The sequence below is a fragment of the Furipterus horrens genome, unplaced genomic scaffold (genome assembly GCF_987537825.1).
Source record: "Furipterus horrens unplaced genomic scaffold, mFurHor1.1.pri manual_scaffold_10, whole genome shotgun sequence".
NCBI classification, from domain to species: domain Eukaryota; kingdom Metazoa; phylum Chordata; class Mammalia; order Chiroptera; family Furipteridae; genus Furipterus; species Furipterus horrens.
The window spans coordinates 39975266-39995398 of NW_028327180.1; the positions used below are offsets into that span (position 1 = coordinate 39975266).

At 46.3% G+C, this 20133-nt stretch overlaps 1 protein-coding gene and 1 long non-coding RNA gene across 2 annotated transcripts; both read left to right on the top strand.

The window, feature by feature from the left end:
* The first annotated feature begins 5090 nt into the window (after positions 1 to 5090).
* On the top strand, positions 5091 to 5870 carry LOC149999716 (uncharacterized). The gene is made up of 3 exons (XR_016513681.1): positions 5091 to 5141; positions 5253 to 5316; positions 5829 to 5870. It is a non-coding gene; the product is annotated as an uncharacterized LOC149999716 (long non-coding RNA).
* A 10461-nt stretch (positions 5871 to 16331) lies between these two features.
* Positions 16332 to 19102, top strand: FEM1A (fem-1 homolog A). The gene has a single exon (XM_090289400.1). The coding sequence runs from the start codon at positions 16516 to 16518 to the stop codon at positions 18508 to 18510; it is 1995 nt and encodes a 664-aa protein (XP_090145526.1). The 5' UTR covers positions 16332 to 16515; the 3' UTR covers positions 18511 to 19102.
* Positions 19103 to 20133: the final 1031 nt, after the last annotated feature.

Here is a 20133-nt window from a genome sequence, read left to right on the forward strand (position 1 = left end):
GAAAGAGGTCTCTATAGTAACGGCTGAGGAAGGGGCTGTGTGTGTGTGTGTGTGTGTGTGTGTGTGTGTGTGTACCAGGCAGGGAACAGGGAGGAAGAATTGCCTAAAACCCTTATTCCTAAACCTTTTTTTCTACTGTGATGAGCTTTTAATTAATACTCATTGCTGGCTTATTATCCCCAGAGACACTTAGCTACTGTTCCTAACTGGAGCCCTCGTGGAGGACATTCTTTAATGAGACTCATTCATTTCTGCCCACCTGCACCTGCCTTTCTCCTGGGACACAGGCAAATGTTGCAGATCCTAGGGACCCAGAGGAGAGAAAACAGAGCAAAGGGGACTCTGTGAAGCTGAGATTTCCAGTGAGATGACAAGGGCAGAGCCCAAATTAGCAAGGGAGCAGTAAGTGGTTAAAAAAACACTGGCTATAATTATTCTGGAAGGCAGAATGGATCCTCCTTAGGTGCCAGTGTTTGCAAGGGAAAGTCACTGCCTCTGTTTAAATGGACCAGTTGAACCCAGAGGTAAGCAAAAGAGGTGAGAGGAGGAAGGACTAAAACCAAGTGAGCTTGAGTCTAAACGTGCCAAGTCCAGAGTCTCCTCCTGGCCTTTGTACATGATGTTCCTTCTATCAGTAACACACTTCCTGCAACTTCAGCCAATTCACTCCTTCTCAGGCTTAGGTCTCAGTTTATACAGTGGTACCTCCTCCAGGAAGCCCTCTTTGGTTTGTATCAATCTTCCTCCACCTGGACTGGGGTAGGTGACTCCCTTGGGTTCTCACAGTACCCTGAGTTTGTTCCATCACAGCTTTGTTTACTCTGAGTTGTAAAGCCGGGGAGTATCTGTCTCTTCAACTAGATTTTTTTGTTGAGGATTACATAGGATTGTGTTCTCCTATATATACTGTTAAATGAAAAACAGTATGTTTTTCAAGATGTGTATAGAATGCTACCTTATATATTAAAAGGGGGAGAAGACACTGTACATTGCTTAAGTGGCTAAAAATGAACCTGACAATACCAAGTGCTAACAAAGATTCTGAGCAACAGAAATGCTCATCCACTGCTCACAAGTATGCAAAATAGCAACGATTTTGAAAAAAAAGTTGGGCAGTTTCATAAAAGTCAAATGTGTCCACCTTGACTGGAGTGACTCAGTTGGTTGGGTACCATCCCTCAAAGCAAAAGTTTGCTGGCTTGATACCTGGGTTGCAGGTTCGGGTCCCTAGCTGGGGTGTGTACAAGAGGCAACTGATCAATGTTTCTCTCTCACATCGATGTTTCTTTCCCTCTCTTCCCCTCTCTCTAAAAATAAATATAATCTTTTTAAAAACATACCCTTACGATATAGCCTAGATATCCCACTCTTAGGTATTTCCAGAGAGAACTCAAAACATACTGTCCACACAAACACCTGTACGTGAATATTTCTAGCAGTTTTATTAATAATCCCCCAAACCTAGAGACGTCCCTGAACCCAGTATCCCTGCACTCGTGAATGACTAAACAAACTGTACTCCACCCACATAATGGAATGCCACGCAGTAATAAGAAGGAGCTAATTTATGATACACAAAACAACATGGATGAATCTCCAATGCATTATGAAGAGTGAAAGAAGCCAGACACTGTAAGCAGCACATCATGTGATTCCATTTAAATGATGTTTTGGAAAAAGCAAAACTATAATGATGGAGATCAGATCAGCAGTTACCAGCGATTAAGGATGGGGGTGGAGAGAGACTATACAGGGGGCACAAGGAAACTTTTTGGGGTGAAGGAACTGTTCTGTATCTTGACTATGGTGTTGAATACATAACTGTGCATTTGTCAAAATATATAGAACTGTACACCTAAAAATATGAATGTTACTGTATATAAATTATACCACAATATATCCGGCTTTTAAAACTGAATTCTGCCCTGGCTTGTGTGGCTCAGTGGATTGAATGCCAGCCTGTGAACCAAAAGGTTGCCAGTTCAATTCTCACTCAGGGCACATGCCTGGGTTGCGGGCTGGGTCCCCAACTGGGGGTTGTGAGAATCAACTGATCAATGTATCTCTCACACATAGATGTTTTTCCCTCTCTTCCCTCTCTCTAAAAAAAGGTAAAATCTTTTTTTAAAAAAACCTTAATTCTTAAAGTAAAAAAAAAAAAAAAAAATAGACCACTGGCTGGTGTGGCTCATTGGATTGAACACTGGGCTTCGAACTGGAGTTGCTGGTTCAATTTCTAGTCAGAGCACATGCCTGGGTTGCAGGCCAGGTCCCTAGTTGGGAGCGCATGAGAGGCAACCACACATTGATGTTTCTTTCCCTCTTGTTCTCTTTCCCTTCCCCTCTCTCTAAAAATAAATAAATAAATAAAAATCTTTTTTTAAAAAAAGATCATGTGTGGGAGAATGATGTATAAAATTATATATGCATGAGGATCTCTAGAAGGGGCAGGGAAAGGAATAGACAGTTGATAGAGTTAGAACTTGAAGTTGCAGACAGGGTTCCCCATCCCAGCTCCAGCCCCTGATCACTGTGGTCTATGGGGAAGGGGGTTTGCCTCTGCCACATCTGTAAAACAGGGCATTTCACATCTGCTCTGCAGCTTAGAAGAACTGACAGAGATGAAAGCATCTCAGAATCCTAGGTGTGAAGGCTTTCTCTGCTTTCCAAGAGGTACAAAGGAGTTGACAAACAAAGGCAGTATTATGGTGGAAGAGTGGTGATGAGCATGAGTTTTGGAGCCAAGAGACAGAGCTGTGCTTAATCCTAGCTCTGCCTCTTGATAGCTGGAGTTATCTTGTTACTACAAGCCCATCTCTCTGCAAAAGAGATGGGAAACACAGGACAATGAAATGAATTGCATGATCCTGAAGTGAATCCCAACTTGGGAAGAAATGCCATAAAGGACAGTATTGAGGAAATTGGTAAAACTGGAATATGGACTAGGGATTAGACAGTAGTGTCACAATTTTAACTTTATCATTGTGATGATCTCATTATAATTACATAGAAAACGGTCTTTGACCTTCGGGAATGCATACTGAAGTATTTTAAAATAAAGGGGCAATTGTATCTGCCACATAGTTGAAACAGAGACAGACAAAGATATATGTAGAGAAAAAGGCAAAGATTAAGTGAATGTTGGCAAAATGTTAACAATGAGTGGGCGAATCTAGGTAAAGATGATATGGAAGTTCATTGTACTGATCTTGCAACTTTCTTGTGAGTTTGAATTTTTTCAAAACAAAAGGGTTAAAAGGAAAAAGAGGGGAAGAAATGAACAAATAAAGCAGCCACTTCCAGGCCACATTCCCATTTCTTCTCTTTCTTTGGTAGCAAGTTCTCTGCTCCTCCTTTGGAACTGTGAAGCCAGAATGAGCCTTGGCATGGGAAGCAGAATGCAGAAGTTAGTGTTTCAGATGAGTCATACACTTGACAGTGAATTTGTTGAGTACCTATTATGTGTCAGAATTCCAAATAGCTTCTGTGCCCAGTCCCCATGGGTTTGACTGAAATTTTCCCCAGTGAGTGTATCAATGGAGTTAAACCTTGGTTTGGGTATCTGTGTTAATAAACCTTATCTGACATTCCTGGATCCATGGGTGATCTGCAGGCAGCTCATTGGTGAGCTCAAATTCCACAAAATAAGCAGCCATTTTAGGGGACTTTCATACTGGGGAGAGTACAATCTAGGACACAAATCCCTCTGTTGTCATGCATACTATATTTGAGAAGAGTTACTTTTTCATGTCTTTACCTCCTTAAAGGAAGGTTAATTGCTGAATTCATAAATGTGCTTCCTTCAGTGCCTAATACAATGAAGTTGTTTTGAACAAATGGATGGAATGTCTCAGAAAATAACAACAACTACATTGTTGGAAAACTTACCAGGTCCAAACATTAAAAAAAAAAAAAAAAAGATTTTATTTATTTATTTTTAGAGAGAGGGGAAGGGAGGAAGAAAGAGAGGGAAAGAAACATCGGTGTGTGGTTGCCTCTCATGCACCCCCAACTGGGGACCTGGCCCACAACCCAGGTATGTGCTGTGACTGGGAATCAAACCGGTGACCCTTTGATTCGCAGGCTGATGGTCACACCAGTCAGAGCCAGACATTTTTTCTAATGCCATGCCAAGCTGCATTAGAGCCCGAGGCAAAAGGAAAAAATAGAAATGCAGATCCTGTCTTCATTTAAAACGTTGATATTTTGTTCATTGTGGATTTTTTGCATTAACTTTGATTTTTTTAAACGTTGCATTGAATCATTATTTATTTTTATTACTAAGCTTTTATTGTGTCCCCTTAAATTTTGTACCTGAGGCAAGCACTTCCCTCACGCTAGTCCTGGCTCTGATTTTATTTATTTCCAACATGCAATCTACATCATAGCATTCTTTTTTCATCACAGTGCTCTGAGAAGATACTACCATTATCAACATTTTACAGTTGATGAAACTGAAGCACAGAGAAATTCAGCTGTGTCCAAAGTCCAGCAGCAAAGAGGAGAAAAATCTGAGCTTGAACTCAAGTTTGTGTGTTTTTTGGCACAGAGCCTACTCAGTAAAGCAAAACAATAAACTAAGTTATGAGTTGGGTGTTGAGTCAAGAAATCAGAAGGTCTAGACTTGAGTCCCACCTCTGCTACAGGCTCCTCTGAGCCTTACCTTCACATAGACCTCAGTTTCCCAATCTGGAACTGGACTTAAATATTCTGAAGCTCACCTGTTTTACTCCCAACACAATTTACCAGCTTTCTCTCTCCCAATCCAGCAATAGCACAGTCTGGACATGGAGAGAAACGGGTACTGACTGAGCCAGAGCTCCTAAGCCAACAGGGAGCTCAGACATCCAGGAGGGTGTTGGGCTGAGTGGGGAGATCCTGGGGACTACAACGAATGTCCCCTCCCCCTTCAGAAAATCCCCAACCCAGTTTTTGGGCAGATGCCAGTCTTTTATTCTGAAGCCGAGGCCACAACCTATGAGGTAATCTTTGGAGCTGCATTCGAGGCGGAGTCTCATTGGCTGGCTGGTGAAGCCCCTCCTTGGGTTCCCTGTGCCCCGCCTTCCCCAAAACCCATAAAAGTACAATCCCTGCCTCGGCAGTCACTGGACACCTGCATCTGCCTACAAGACTGGAAGTAGGTGAGAAACACAAGGGAAGGACTTATGCCGTTTGGAGTAAGGGTGGTCTGGGGGACCCAGTACCCTGGGGATGGGACTAGCTTGCAGTTTAACGCTTGGACATTTTCCCAGAAAGCGACAAAGATGGCTAAGTTTGACGGTCTGGAAAGCAGAGACCAGTCAGGCTGACTATCAGGTAGGTAATTCCTGGGGATCTGCCACGAGGTAAGGAGCCAGTATGAGTCCTGGTTGCAACCTCTCTGAGACTTCCCCCTTGCCATTATGATGCACCCCAGAAAGAGGATTGGAGAGAAAAGAAATTTTGAGGAGGGGGTTCCCAAGAATCAGAGGAACATAGAGTGGAGGGGAGGGGGTTAAATCGAGGAAGAGAGGAAAGTTAAGTTTTCTTCAGCACCGAGGCTGAGGACAGCAGTCCGATGACCACGGAAGGAAATAGCTATTTATTTCAGCACCAAGTCTCTTGACAGCGCCTCTCGGGGTCCAGGAAGGGAACCGCGGTCTGCTTCAGCACGAGGTTCTGGACAGCTGCGAACGGGATCTCGGGCCGACTTCGTTTCAGCACCAGGACACAGGACAGCTCACCAGGAGAAGGAGAAACCCTGCGCCTTGATGGGGGAACAGTGTGATCTGAGGTGTCTGACGCTTCTGCCCCTCATTTAATGGATTTTTGAAATCATTATTTTGCAGATGAGATGAAACTGCACACAGAAACCTGTAACTCCCAACAGGTAAAATGACCAGTCCGTAGGATTGTGGGGGAACAGGTGCCTGCCAAGATGACATTATTGTGGTCTTTCTAGTTTCTGTGAGAAACATTGTGCCAAGTATTTTACATACATTATATCATGTCATCTTCAACCTTAGGGCACGGGGGTTATTACATCCAGGTGACAATTTAGGAATCTGACACCCAGAGAGAGGCAGGTATATAACTAACCCAAGGGGTCTCAGGCCAGGGGTGAACCAGCAAGTCAGCTCCACATCCTTCCAACTACAAATTTCATGTTTCATGGGTGGGAGTTGGGTCCTTGGGGATCAGACTTTTTCACTCCCCAGGAGGACAAAGAATGGAAGACAGGAGGCAATGGAGAAGCAAGAAGCCCACATTACAACTTGGCTCAGGTGAGAGGAGAAAGCTGGGTTGCAGGACCTCAGACACAGAGAAAAGGGTGGCAAAGAAGACTGGAGCGGTTGTGGTCTAGTGCTGTGTGGAAGACTAGTGATTTTGTTGTTCTGGTGTACTATGACAACAAGTCACAGCTTCCTCATAGCGTGGACTCCCATCAACCTCCACCCAAGATGGACAAGCAAGTGTAGGGGGCAGGGAATCAGGAAGGACTCACTTCCACTCAGGGAGTGAGCTGGCTAATTCCATGGGACAAGAGCAGGGGAGGGAATGAAATAGGGGCATGCACCCCATAAACACATAGCAATGTGCCACACATAGTGTTGGCCATGTCACTCATATGCCACCCACAGGCCTGAAAATGCAAAATATCTGACTCTGAACCCAGGGCCTTAACCACCTCCCTACATTTTTCTCAGCAATCAATGAGGGAATGGTGCCTGAAGCCCTCCCTAGGTCAGGATTCTACGGAGACCTTTGAATAAAAATTCCAGGAATAATTTATTTTGTCCCTCACCCTACAGGGCAAGTGTAAACTTGTGCCTGGTAGGTGAGGTATGGTATCATCAAGGCTCACTCCCAGTTCTCTGTGACATTCTAGTCAAATCACAAGACACTACCTCAAAGTCATTCCAGCCTCAGAGCCTTTGCTTTTGCTGCTCCCTCATCTCGGAATGCTCTGCTTCCCAGAGTGCCCCATGGCTCCCTCTGGCTTCTTACCCAAGCTTCATTTCATCAAGGGAAACTTTCCTTGTTGTCTCACCACCCCCCATGGTCAAGTCTGTATACCTTCACAGACCTGATTATCTTCTTTCCAGTACTTACTCCAATTATTGTTAACTTTACAAAAACTATCTGTTGCCCCCATTACACTGTGAGCTCCATGAGGGCAGAAACTATATTTGTATTTTTTCACTGCTGTGTCTCCAACACTCAGACCAGGGCCTGGCACACAGAAGATGTTCAATAAACATTGGCTGAGTCAATAAAGGCATCAGAGAATAAACTAATGCATTAACCAATAAATGAATTGATGATTTCAGCATACACATGAAGATCCTGCTTCTCCTTGGTCACCCCCAGAGAGATACCATAGGGTGATGGTTGCTGCAGGTATCTATTGGAGGTATGATTAAATTTGTGGACACTCAAGGGCCAGCCAGCTAACTAATAGCCCCAGGAAAGAGCTGGGCTCGTTTAATTAGCAATTATGAGGCATTGATTCCTCATTAGCTCTGGCAACCCCCATCTCTGTTCTCAGCTTCAGACAAATGAAATCTTTCTCTCTCCAGGAGTACTGCCTCAGTGAGTTCATTAACAAGCAGAGAAAATACAATTACAAGACACCTACATGCCAAAGGCACTTTGAGAATGGGTGGGGAGAGGGGGTTCAATGTCTGGGTTAAGGCTAATTGCGAGAGATTTTGTTATATATAGAATCTCTCTTTGGAATGTGAGAGCTTTCAGATTTTTTTAAAAGGCACCCATATACTGCCCTTTAGGGACCCCTGTGAAAGAGGAGATTCTGCCCTGGTATTTCTATGAATGTCTCTCCCTGGGTGCCTCACAATCACTCCAAATTAACCATTTCAAACTGAACATCCCACCTCACCCTCTCTCCATGTTCCCATCAACGTGGGAGCCTCTCCACATCCCAGAGTCCCTCCCAACCCTGCATTCTCAAGGCAAGTCATTCTGAGCAAACCCATTCTTTTCCCCATCTCTCTACCTCCATCATTGCCTGGCTGTCTCATGGTCTCTTTCCTTCCCAAAACATACACACAGTCCATTTATTCTCCACATACAGTGAGAAGTCTTTCTAGAACACAAATCTGATCATGTCCCACCATTGCCGTTAACACTTCCAAGACTCCCACTGCCTGAAGGATGAAATTTCAAAACACAGCCTGGCCCGTCCCAGCTGAGCATATTGCCTGCCATTTTCCTGCCAGCTACACTCAACAACTGGCCCACCCAGGACCATCTTGGATTTCTCTAGGAAGCTCACAGAGCATGCAGATTCCTAGTACCCTCCCAGTTTCAATAAACCAAAGGTGAGGTAGGTCTGAGCATCTGCATTTTGACCAGCTTCCCCACTGATTCTTTAAAAAAAGTTTTGTTTTATTCATCGACGAGAGAGAGAGAGAGAGAGAGAGAGAGAGAGAGAGAGAGAGAGAGAGAGAGAGAAGTCAATTTGTTGTTCCACTAATTTATGAATTCATTGGTTTCTTCTTGTACATGTCCTGACCGGAGATTGAACCCACAACCTTGGTGTATCAGGATGATGCTCTTACTAACTGAGCTGCTGGCCAGGGCCCCACTGATTCTCATTTAGGGAAATCCTTCCTTAGATTAAAAAGAGCCCTGGCTGGTGTGGCTCAGTGGATTGAGCAATGGCCTGAGAATGAGAGTGTCACCAGTTCGATTCCCACTCAGGGCACATGCCTGCATTGTGGGCCAGGTCCCCAGTTGGGGGTGCTTAGGAGGCAACCACACATTGATGTTTCTCTCACTCTTTCTCCCTCCCTTCCCCTCTCTCTAAAAATAAGTACATAAAATCTTTTTTAAAAAAAGATTACAAAAACCCCACCAACCTTTATTTCTCCCAAAGACCTCTGGGAGGGGGCACCTCATTTATTCTTACCAGTTTCATTGTTATTCCCCTGCCATGCCCAGATCAGTATTAGCACCCAGGAAGTATTCAGTTGAGATAAGTGCTGGTGTTGGAGACCCTTCGTTAGACACAGAAATGTGAAGGCTACATGCACCTATAAAGATGAGCTGTCAACTGCTCGGTGCTGAGGACATCTGACTTAAAGGGACAACCCACTGAGCTTCCTTATTACATCTGGTCAGTGTCCAATTACCTTCGCTTGGTATTCCATGAAAGTGCAGTCTGAGACAAGGAAGGTGATTCCAGGAATGAAGGAACCAGAAAGTGAAGCAAAGAAGGAGGGAGTGCCAATATACGTACAGGGATATAGTCCAATTACTCGAACAGACTCAAAATAGCAGTGGCTCAAACAAAGGGAAGTTTATTTTCTTCCCTTTGACTCAGCAATTCCAGGCTTAGACTTACACAGATGAGAAATGAGTATCTGCTTCCACAGAATGAAGGAAAGAAAGAAGGCAGGGAGGGAGGCTGATCAGTTCCTCTTGAGTAATTGATGAAGTCCACACCTGGACGACTTCCCTTATCAGCTCTCATACTCAAGGGCCACTAGGCACCCGCTATGATGGCCCCAGGGCTAGGAACCAGGCGACTAGGGACAGCCCTATTGTCCTGGAGTTTGGACAATTATTTAAATTAGCAATGCCAGGAAGCCTGGGAAACCTAGCTAACTCAACAGGCATGCCTGTATCAGCTGCTCCATACAGCTCCAGTTTACTGTCGCCCTTTCCCTGGTGTAAGCCTTGTATCCTCTTTAGAGCCCCAAGTAACAAAGGGCTCTGCCTTTCTTGTATCTGAGTGTCATCGTGTTGTGTCCCCCTATAAGAGTTTTTAAAATCTCATCAAATACATAGAGCATAAAATTTGCATTTTAACCATCTTAAAGTGACAATTAAGTGTCATTTAGTACTTTACAAAGTTCTGCAAGTGTCATCACTACCTAGTTAATTCCAGAACATTCCATCACCCTCAAAGGAACACAGTTCCTATTAAGCATTCACTCCCCACCCCCCTCTTCCTGCAACCCCTGGCAACCATTAATGTGTTTTCTGTCTCTGTGGATTTGCCTGTTCTGGGCATTTCATATCAATGGGCTCAGACTATGGGGCCTTTTATGTCTGGCTTCTTTCACCAAGCAGTATGTTTTCAGGGTTTATCCATGTTGTAGTATGCATCTGTGCTTCATTCCTTTTATATGGCTGAATAATATGTTGGATGGATATATTTCATTTTTTTTATAAATCCAAATACTGTTTTAAGCTTTAGATATATTAGCTCCTATAAGGTAAATACCATTATTCTATCCTATTTTATAGGAGAGGAAACTGAGGCTCAGAGAAGTGAAGCGCGTTGCTCAAGGTTGCACAGCTAGTGGGCAGCAGAGCCAGGACTTGACTGTTGGCAGTGTGCATCCAGTGTCTGCATTTTAAACCGCTATCTGACACTCTTCTCATAGTTTGGTACACATAGATAACGTGGCAATTGTGACATGTCCCTCTGTCATTTCCACAGGGGAGGTGGCCAAGATGTAGACAGAAATGAAGACTTGTGGTCACATAGCAAGTCCTCTCCAGCCAGAGCTAGAGAGGAGTGGTGAGGGCAGAGCTCAGGTGCTGTATCGTCTAGGGAGGGTGGGGGGTCTGCCAGAGAGGGTGCTGATTATATCCTGTACCTTAATGGGTCCTTCAAAAGAGAGTGGCTTGAGTTTCCATGACAACAGGCAGGCAGCATCACAAGGAAATAGCTGAGTTTCCTCCCCCAACCCATATCTAGCTCAGGAATCTGTTCTCTTCCATGTCTGCCTTTCTGGATCCAGAGGGAGCAGCTGCGTGGGTGGTCAGAGCTCACACCTGCTGGTACACTCAGAGACCCCTCTCCCTGGCCGTGCCCAGCTGAGGGACGAAGGGATGGACAGAAACAAAACACACCGGGCACACGTGCAAAGTGAGGCAGAGGGATTGGGTACAGACAAGGGGGTCCCAGGTGCTGCCACATCACCCCAAGCTTTTCCAGTAATATCACCAATCAGCCAAGGGGTTGATGAAAGCTCTAAGGTGAAAATTGTTAACAGGACTGGACAGGCAAGACTTTTTAACTGACAGTGACCGGTCAGGTTACAGAATATGCTCCTTAGAGCACAGAAGGGAGATTTATCAGAAAGTAGGGGAGGCAATTACTGGAGAAAAATTCATCCTTGTTTTATCTCACCTGGCCCAGACTCAGTGATAAACCAGTGGTCAATAGAAGAAAAGCAGGAAAGGCTCGTGAAGATCTCTGACTTCCACGAAGAGCAGCTATAAAGGACACTATTGGAACAACTGAAAGAGTTAAAATCTGGATGGTGGATCAGATGATGGGGCTTATCAGTGTTACATTTCCCAATTTTGATCACTGAACTGTGAGTCTGCGAGAGAACATCCTTGTTCTTAGGAAATGTCCACTGAAGTATTTAAGAGTAAAGGTTGTCAAGACTCCAAATTACTTCCTCAAATTATTCAGAAAACATTATATATACATTGTGTGTGTATATGTGTGTATTACATTTTATTTTATATGTCAAATGAATTTATATTTTATATATTATACTGTTTTACATATCTGTACCATTTATAATACATTATCTTCTGTTACAAATTATATATTATATAACATAAACATTATATATCATATTATATACTTATGCATTATATTTATATACATATATAATAAGTATACATTATATAGATTGGGAGTGACTGTTCTTGAGGATTGGACTTCCTTTGGGGGTGGTCAAAATACAGGGGTGGGCAAAAGTAGGTTTACATTTTTTGTACTGAAAATAATACAATAATTAATAAATAATAATGCAAGAATAAACTGTTTTGCATACTTACAACTGTAAAGCAACTTCTGCTCACCCTTGTATTTTGGAACTCAATAGACATGATGGTTGTTCAACAAGGTGAATGTACTAAATGTGCTGCATTGTACATGTTATCATAGATAATTTTACTTCGATTTTTAAATTACAGACTTAAGAAAAGTTTTTCTCTTGCTTGTTGTCATAGGGAACCATGGAGTCCTGCTACTAAATAACATTTCTGTTAGAGATGGGTGAAAGTCACCACTTTAGGCCCCTCAACAAGAAAGAAAAAGTATGTATCATTGAACACCACTGATGCAAGTCATCTTTGCTCGAGGGGCAGTGATGAAAATGCCTCCACATAGCTCTCCTGTGGCAGACTCCTCTCTCTTTCCCCAAACTTAAAGTGTAAATGGGTATCTTCATGAGTCAAACTTCTGCTATAAAAAAAGGACACTTCACCATAATGAGCTAAGAAAGTAGTGTGGACGATGTTTATTACTCAGCAATGTCTTATCTTGAAGGAAAAATCAAGAGGACTTTGTTGAAATGTCTTTTTGATAGATGTGTTTAGCTCTGAAGGTCTCATTCAGTATGTTATAAAGAACTGATTGCATAATTGACTTAGGAACTTGTAAAGAGAAGGAAGTGTCCCCTCATCGTTGGCAAAGAATTCCCCTAAAATGCTGTTTTGTAGGCATGGAGTGAGTGACTCAATGAGGCTCTGAATGTGCCATGCCTACCCTATGGTCTAGGTCCTGAGCCTTTGCTCCTGTGTGTGGTTTTAAAACATATATCCAAACATACTGACATCTCTCCATCTAATTCCCTTCCCTTGAGAGAGTGGCATCTGATTCTCTCCCCTTGAAGTGGGTCAGACTTAGTGAGCTTCTTCCAGAAAATGGCATAAGGTGGCCCTGGCTGGTGTGGCTCAGTAGACTGAGTGCCAGCCTAAGAACCAAAGGGTCACCGGTTCTATTCCCAGTCAGGGCACATGCCTTGGTTGTGGGTCAGGTCCCCAGTTGGGGGCATGTGAGAAGCAGTCAGTCAACGTTTCTCTCACACAGTGTTTCTCTCCCTCTCTTTCTCCCTCCCCTCCCCTGTCCCTAAAAATAAACACATATATGTTTATTTATAAACATATGTATATATACATATGTATATATCAAGAAAATGGTATGGGGTGGAAGTGACCGAGTGACTTTCAAGACTTCATGACACCTCCTAAAGACTATCTGCCAAAACAGTTGCATTGGGGATTAGGGCTTTGACATATGAATTCTGGGAGGACACAACTGAGTCCACAGCAGTCAGTAAGCTTGGAGTAGTTTGTTAAGCCAAAATAGATAAATAGAATGATATGGAACACTGCTTCTTTCGATAACTACCTGAAAAATTCCCTGTTAATGACACATCTCCCAACTTCCTCCTTTCCTCCCCAGACAGGTACAATGTATTCATCCTCTGGGCTCCTAACACCCCTGACTACACACTCTGATTTAAGCTACCTCCTTTGATCAGATTCTGGGTTTTTGAGAACAGTGTCTTCCTGCTCATTGATACATCCCCAGTTTGTAGCACATGACCAAAAACAAAGTAGGTGCTTCAAATATCAATAAATATGGCTAAGTGAATGAAACAAAGACATATGCCTCAGGCTGAGCTAAACAGCATAGATCTATTTAGTCCCTTAAAGACTACATTGAGATTGTCTCTTAGAAACTAAACCATGGCATATTTTACTAATGAATAGGCAGTTTCCCAGGGAGGAAACAGACATAGTAAACAAACTCTTGGGAAACTGTGTGATTTGGTTAGTGATTATAACAGGCAAATTGAAGCCACAAGCTACATTTAACACGGTTCCAGTTACTATTGCTGCATCACAACTACTCCAAAATGTACAGATTTAAAACAATCATTTTCTGATATGTCATGGTTTCTGTAAGTCATAAATTTGGGCAGGGTTCAGCTTGAGGGTGAGGCAGGGAGCTTCTGTTCCCTGCGGGTGGTGTCAGCTGGTGGATGACTGGTCTGGAAGGTCCAGAACAGTTTCATTCACACAGCAGACATCCCAGAGGGGATGGCTGGGAGGCCGGGCTCAGCTGGGACATTAGACAAGAGGGTCTACACATGATCTGTCCAGCATGATGGACTTGACTTCCTTTATGGTGGCTGGTTTCCCCAGAGCCCCACAGCAGACATCTTAAGAGAACAGTGGATTGCATAGAATTGATAATGAGTACTTCTAATTAGTGCCCAAATTCAGAAAAAGATTTTCCTATACGCCAATTGAATAAAAATTTCCTTTAGAACCTTTAAAGAGAGAGAGAGGACAGGGGAATCGGGTGACTTTTTATGCCCTAAACTCAGAAATCCCAGTGCCACTGGTCAAAGTGTTATGGAGAAACTCAGTTCTTCTTGTCAATGCAGTAAAGAATTACAGATCAGCAAGTCTATTAGCATGTAAATAGGGTTTATTAGTGATATATTCTCATGGAAGAGAATGGGCCTTGCTGAGGTGGGGGTGAAAGGCAAGAGCTTGGGTGGCAAAAAGCAAAGGTGGCAAGAGCATCAGGTCTTTTGTTCTGAGGACTTATATAGTTGGCAGGATGGGGGTGGGGAAGTTACATATTGATTGACAGGTAAAGGTGGTGCCAGCTTTCCTAGGGGGAACGTGACTACCCAAACAAGGTGTGTGTGAGGGTCTGTTAGCCCGAATCCTTATCTTGCTCCAGAACACGTTTGGTCATCTTGTTGTAAAAGAGATACATGGCAGGAGGCAGTAAATTAAGGTTGAGGCAGTTACCTGAAGTTATTCATGGGCTCTTTCTGTAAGCACTAAGGACCCCCTTGTAAAACAGATAGTGACCAGAGGCAGGCAATTAACCAAAGTTGTTTTATGTGTTTCCTCTTTAGGCACTGTGGACCCCTTATTCTTCCCCCTTCTAGGTCTTGGGACGAATACACAGTTCCAAAAGCTTTCTTTCCCAGATAGTGGCAATGGTACATAGAATTTCAAGGTGTTAGCATGGTGTTTCTTGTGATGTTTGAACATCTGGCAATATTATTGGACCAGGCTCAGGACTGCTGAGTTAGTGGGTGAGACATGTCTCCCTGCTTTGGTTTACTACTATCCAACCTAACAAAAGCTGCCACAAGTCCACCCCGATTCAAGGAGGGGGTCCTTACCTCTCATGGTTGTAGTGTCAGGGACCAATCAAACTGAGGGTTTGGAGCCCTCCTTTTCATACAAGTGGAGCAATCAGGAACATGGGCAGGGACTCTTCTCTACATAGGCCAGCTTCACCTCTGCCTCAGTGGAGTGCCCTCTCAGTTTCCCTCCGAGCCTGAGTTACCTTAGCAGGAGCTGTAACACCAGAACTGAAGCAGAGAAAGACCCTCACTGGAGCTATTTGGACTGAGCTGTCTCTCACACCTAAGCTGTGTCACAGTCTAGCTGTTCCACACTCAAGCTATATCACAACTGAGCTGTTTTCACTAGTCTCCCTGTTTTACCGCACCCCACGGATTTCTGGTGTTATTGACTTGGTGTCAGCCATCTTCAGTTGACAATATTAATGGGTGAGCGAATGAAAGAATAAATGAATGAGAAGTAAGTGCAAGAGATTGACTCTTAGGGCCACCTGTACTTCCTGCACTCAGAGAAGGAAAACTCTGACTCCAAAAAACCTCCGCTGCCTTGCGGCATACCTCTTCAGGGGAAAGGCTAAGGGAGTAAACCCCGACAGAAAATCCGGAGCCGGAGTCCCTAAGGCGGTTTGACGTTGTAGTCAACACCGGCAACTCCTGCGGCGCACCTGAAGCCAAGCTGTATTGACTCCGTCTTTCCCTTGGACCCTTCAGCTGCGAAGAGAGGGGGGGTCTGCTGCATGGGCAACAGCAGACCCTCCATATCACCCTGCCCAGGCTCTGTAGCTTCAGCTTCACTGGAGAGGACACTCCAGCGTCATCGCAAGATGTCGATTCAACAACACGGGAGGAGACAGATACCGTGTCACTCCCAAGTCGGACTGCACAACCGTTCTCGGCGGTGCAGACAGACTCTTAAGAAGCTACACCATCGTCTCTCGAGACGGACGGCTGCCGACGACGACTTCCTGCACCCCTAACATCCTGGCCCCGTCGACTTTCCTGCCTCTCCCGAGCGCCCCCTGTCTGTCAGAAGCCTGAATCAGATCGCTCGGCCGGCGTAGCCAGCCTTCACTCTCGACAATTGGTGCCAAATTGCTCCCAATACCTTTCGGGGAATGTAGTCTTTGGCCTTTTCTTGCGTTTCCTATTGGCACCCGCATTGAGACAGCCACAAAACGTTTTGGAGCCCATAAGCTATTGCGACGGCATTGCATCTCGGGAATTGTAGTCCTCTGTTGAGTTTCCGATGCAACTGACAGCAAAGTGGAAGGACAATTCCCACCATGCACTGTGCTACAAGTTCGCTGAGGCTAGCCCTCAGGCTTCTGGGAGATATAGTCTTCAAACCTTACAGCCTCTTCCCTATCCTACAGAGTAGGCCGGCTCAAAGGACTACATTCTTGTAGGCGCTCCCATTAGCCAACGGCATCAGGCCGCTGCAACCATTTTGTTTCGCCCAAGAAACTCTTAAGATGGCGGCACGGGAGACGGTGAAGGTTGCACCCTGCCCCTCCGGGCTCTAGCCCGCCGTCTCCCCGTCCCCCGGAGGCCGGCCAATGGCCTGGCGGAGGCCCGGACCATGGACCTCCGCACCGCCGTGTACAACGCCGCCCGTGACGGCAAGCTTCAGCTGCTTCAAAAGCTACTTAGCGGCCGGAGTCAAGAGGAGCTGGATGAGCTGATTGGAGAGGTAGCCGGCGAAGGGACGCCGCTGCTCATTGCCGCCCGCTACGGCCATCTGGACGTGGTCGAGTACTTGGTGGACCGGTGCGGCGCGAGCGTGGAGGCGGGCGGCTCGGTACACTTCGATGGCGAGACCATTGAGGGCGCGCCGCCTCTGTGGGCCGCCTCGGCCGCCGGCCACCTGGACGTGGTGCAGAGCCTGCTGCGCCGCGGAGCCTCGGTGAACCGCACCACGCGCACGAACTCCACGCCCTTGCGCGCCGCTTGCTTCGATGGGCACCTGGAAGTGGTGCGCTACCTGGTGGGTGAGCACCAAGCCGACCTGGAGGTGGCCAACCGGCATGGGCACACATGCCTCATGATCTCCTGTTACAAGGGCCACCGTGAGATCGCCCGCTATCTGCTGGAGCAGGGCGCCCAGGTGAACCGGCGTAGCGCCAAGGGTAACACCGCCCTGCACGATTGCGCGGAGTCCGGCAGCCTAGAGATCCTTCAGCTGCTGCTCGGGTGTAATGCCCGCATGGAACGTGATGGCTACGGCATGACCCCGTTGCTGGCGGCCAGCGTGACCGGCCACACCAACATCGTGGAGTACCTTATACAGGAGCAGCCTGCTGGGAAGGATGTGCAGCCAGGGCTGGCCCAAGAAAGCCCCTCCACCAGTCCGGGATGCGTGATGCCCCAGGGGGCCAGCTGTTGCAGTTCCTCCCCAGAGGAACCACTTAGCAGTGAATCTTATGAGAGCTGTTGCCCCACCAGCCGGGAAGCTGCGGTGGAAGCCTTGGAATTGCTGGGAGCCACGTATGTGGATAAGAAGCGTGATCTGCTTGGGGCCCTGAAACACTGGAGACGGGCTATGGAGCTCCGTCACCAGGGGGGCGCGTATCTGCCCAAACCAGAGCCTTCACAGCTGGTCTTGGCCTATGACTATTCCAGGGAAGTAAACACTGCAGAGGAATTGGAAGCGCTTATAACCGACCCGGACGAGATGCGTATGCAGGCCCTGTTGATCCGAGAGCGCATCCTTGGTCCCTCTCATCCAGACACTTCCTATTATATCCGTTACAGGGGCGCGGTATACGCTGACTCAGGCAATTTTGAGCGCTGTATCCGCTTGTGGAAATATGCCCTTGATATGCAACAGAACAACCTGGAACCTCTGAGCCCCATGACTGCCAGCAGCTTCCTCTCCTTTGCTGAACTCTTCTCTTATGTGCTTCAGGACCGCACAGCCAAGGGCAGCCTGGGCACACAAATCGGCTTTGCAGACCTCATGGGGGTACTATGCAAAGGGGTCCGGGAAGTGGAACGGGCCCTGCAACTGCCCAAGGAACCCGGGGACTCAGTCCAGTTCACCAAGACCCTGGCTATCATCCTCCACCTGCTCTATCTGTTGGAGAAAGTGGAGTGCACACCAGACCAGGAACATCTGAAACACCAGACCGTCTACCGGCTGCTGAAGTGTGCTCCCCGGGGCAAGAACGGCTTCACTCCTTTGCACATGGCCGTGGACAAGGACACCACGAACGTAGGCCGATACCCAGTAGGCAGATTCCCCTCCCTCCAGGTGGTCAAGGTACTGCTTGACTGTGGAGCTGACCCAGACAGTCGGGACTTTGACAATAACACCCCATTGCACATAGCGGCCCACAACAATTGCCCAGGGATCATGGATGCCCTGATAGAAGCGGGGGCCCACATGGACGCCACTAATGCCTTCAAGAAAACAGCCTACGAGCTGCTGGATGAGAAGCTGCTAGCTAAGAGCACCATTCAGCCCTTCAACTACATAACCCTGCAGTGCCTTGCAGCCCGTGCCCTGGACAAGAATAAGATCCCCTACAAAGGCTTCATCCCCGAAGAGCTGGAGGCTTTCATCGAGTTGCACTGACAGGGTTCTGAGAGGGGAGAACCCGGAGAGGTATAGCCCACACCAGTCTTCGCCCTCTTGGTGAGCACTTCAGGTGGCATGAAACAGGGAAGGGCTCCCCACCTCCACCGCCCTTCACCTCTGCAGAGAGTGGGTATAGGAGTTAGCTGTTGGTGCTAGAAGCCTTCAGGACCGTGTACTCAGAGAACTGCCTTTCTCAGGAGCACACACACCCATCTTTAATTGGGAGATGCACCATCTTCCAACATCCCATCTGCCTGGGTCTCAGAAGATTTTGCCTTCTTACTGAGAGGCAGAGCAGTTGAAGCCATTGCCTTCCTCCCCTGCTAGAAACAGGAAGAAACTGAGAATTGGGTCTGTCCTTCTTTGCCCCTTAACGTGGCTGGATAAACCTAGCCACAAAATGCAGTGTTAGGACTGGGGACTCCCAAGATGGAAATTAAGAGACTCAAGAAGCAAGACCACCTCTCACTTCTTCCAGCACAGTTGCACCCTGCTCACTCCCGCGTTGCCATAGTTGGCCTGTGCAGGCAGGGCTCTCTGTCCAGGGCAGACTGCCACTTGCATAGCTTTGGGATAGTTCGGTGTTCTGTTTATTAGGTGGGCAGGCTACAGGCATTTCACAGGAATTCTAAAGTTTTACTGCCATGTATTTTTTTTTCCTCAAGGATGACATTTTCTTTTAAAACTTGATAAGTTAATTTTGTGCACCAAGAGTTTTGTCATGCCTGAGGTGGCTGAGGCTCTCAGGAGGGAGCTTTATTGTGTGAAGAGTTTGGTGAACAAGGTAGAAGACCATGGTATCAGTTCCTAAAACGAAGGTGACTACATTTCTTAAAACTTCACTCATTTGCTTTTTACTTGGGCCTCCCGTATTCCTATCGTCATTAGAGGAATATTTTTTCTAAACAGGTTCAGGCCAAACACCGAAGGAGCTTGATGTGAGTTTCTCATTGAGTGAGAACTAGCAGGGTTGGTTTGGGGCTTGGTTTTTATAGATTCTGAGTCAGAACTGCAGGCCGCTTCAGCCCCACAAATCACGTACACGGTTTTGTTGTGGGCATAGCCACTCTTACCATTGCTCATGGACCTAAATCTAGGTCTTCCTGAGGAAATCTAAGTGCAGCATTAGCGCAGCAAATCAGCTGGATGAGACTGAATGCTGAGAGCTGAGGTGATACTAAGTCCTGGCTTCCCATCACTTAGGGTATAAAGTGCCTGTGTAAGAGAACCTGCTGCAGGGAGATTTTTCCTGGGTGGTACTGCATATGCCCTCACAGAAGGGCCTGTTCTTGGCCTGTTCGGACAGCAGTGAACAGCCGAAGGACAGACTCTCAGGAGAATGGTCACATTCAGGACAGCAGCATCCTGATCCCATGCCTCTCCCGCAGCCTTGTCAAGTGGCAGCTACACGGAGGCCTTCGAACACCACAGCAGGTCCCTGGATAGTCCGCTCCCCTGAGAAAACTAGGTCTTGTGTGGATTTGCAGTGTTACTTAGGATGCTATTTATTTACAAGACCAGGTTTGACCTTCCGTCAAGACAGGACACAGCACAGAATAAAGAAATGAGCCTTTTGAAATTGTGAGTCCTGGCACTGGTGTTTAAGTCATTAAAAAGAAC

Bases quoted from the DNA above. Each gene is read 5' to 3' on its own strand.
- FEM1A (XM_090289400.1), top strand. From the start codon at position 16,516: ATGGACCTCCGCACCGCCGTGTACAACGCCGCCCGTGACGGCAAGCTT.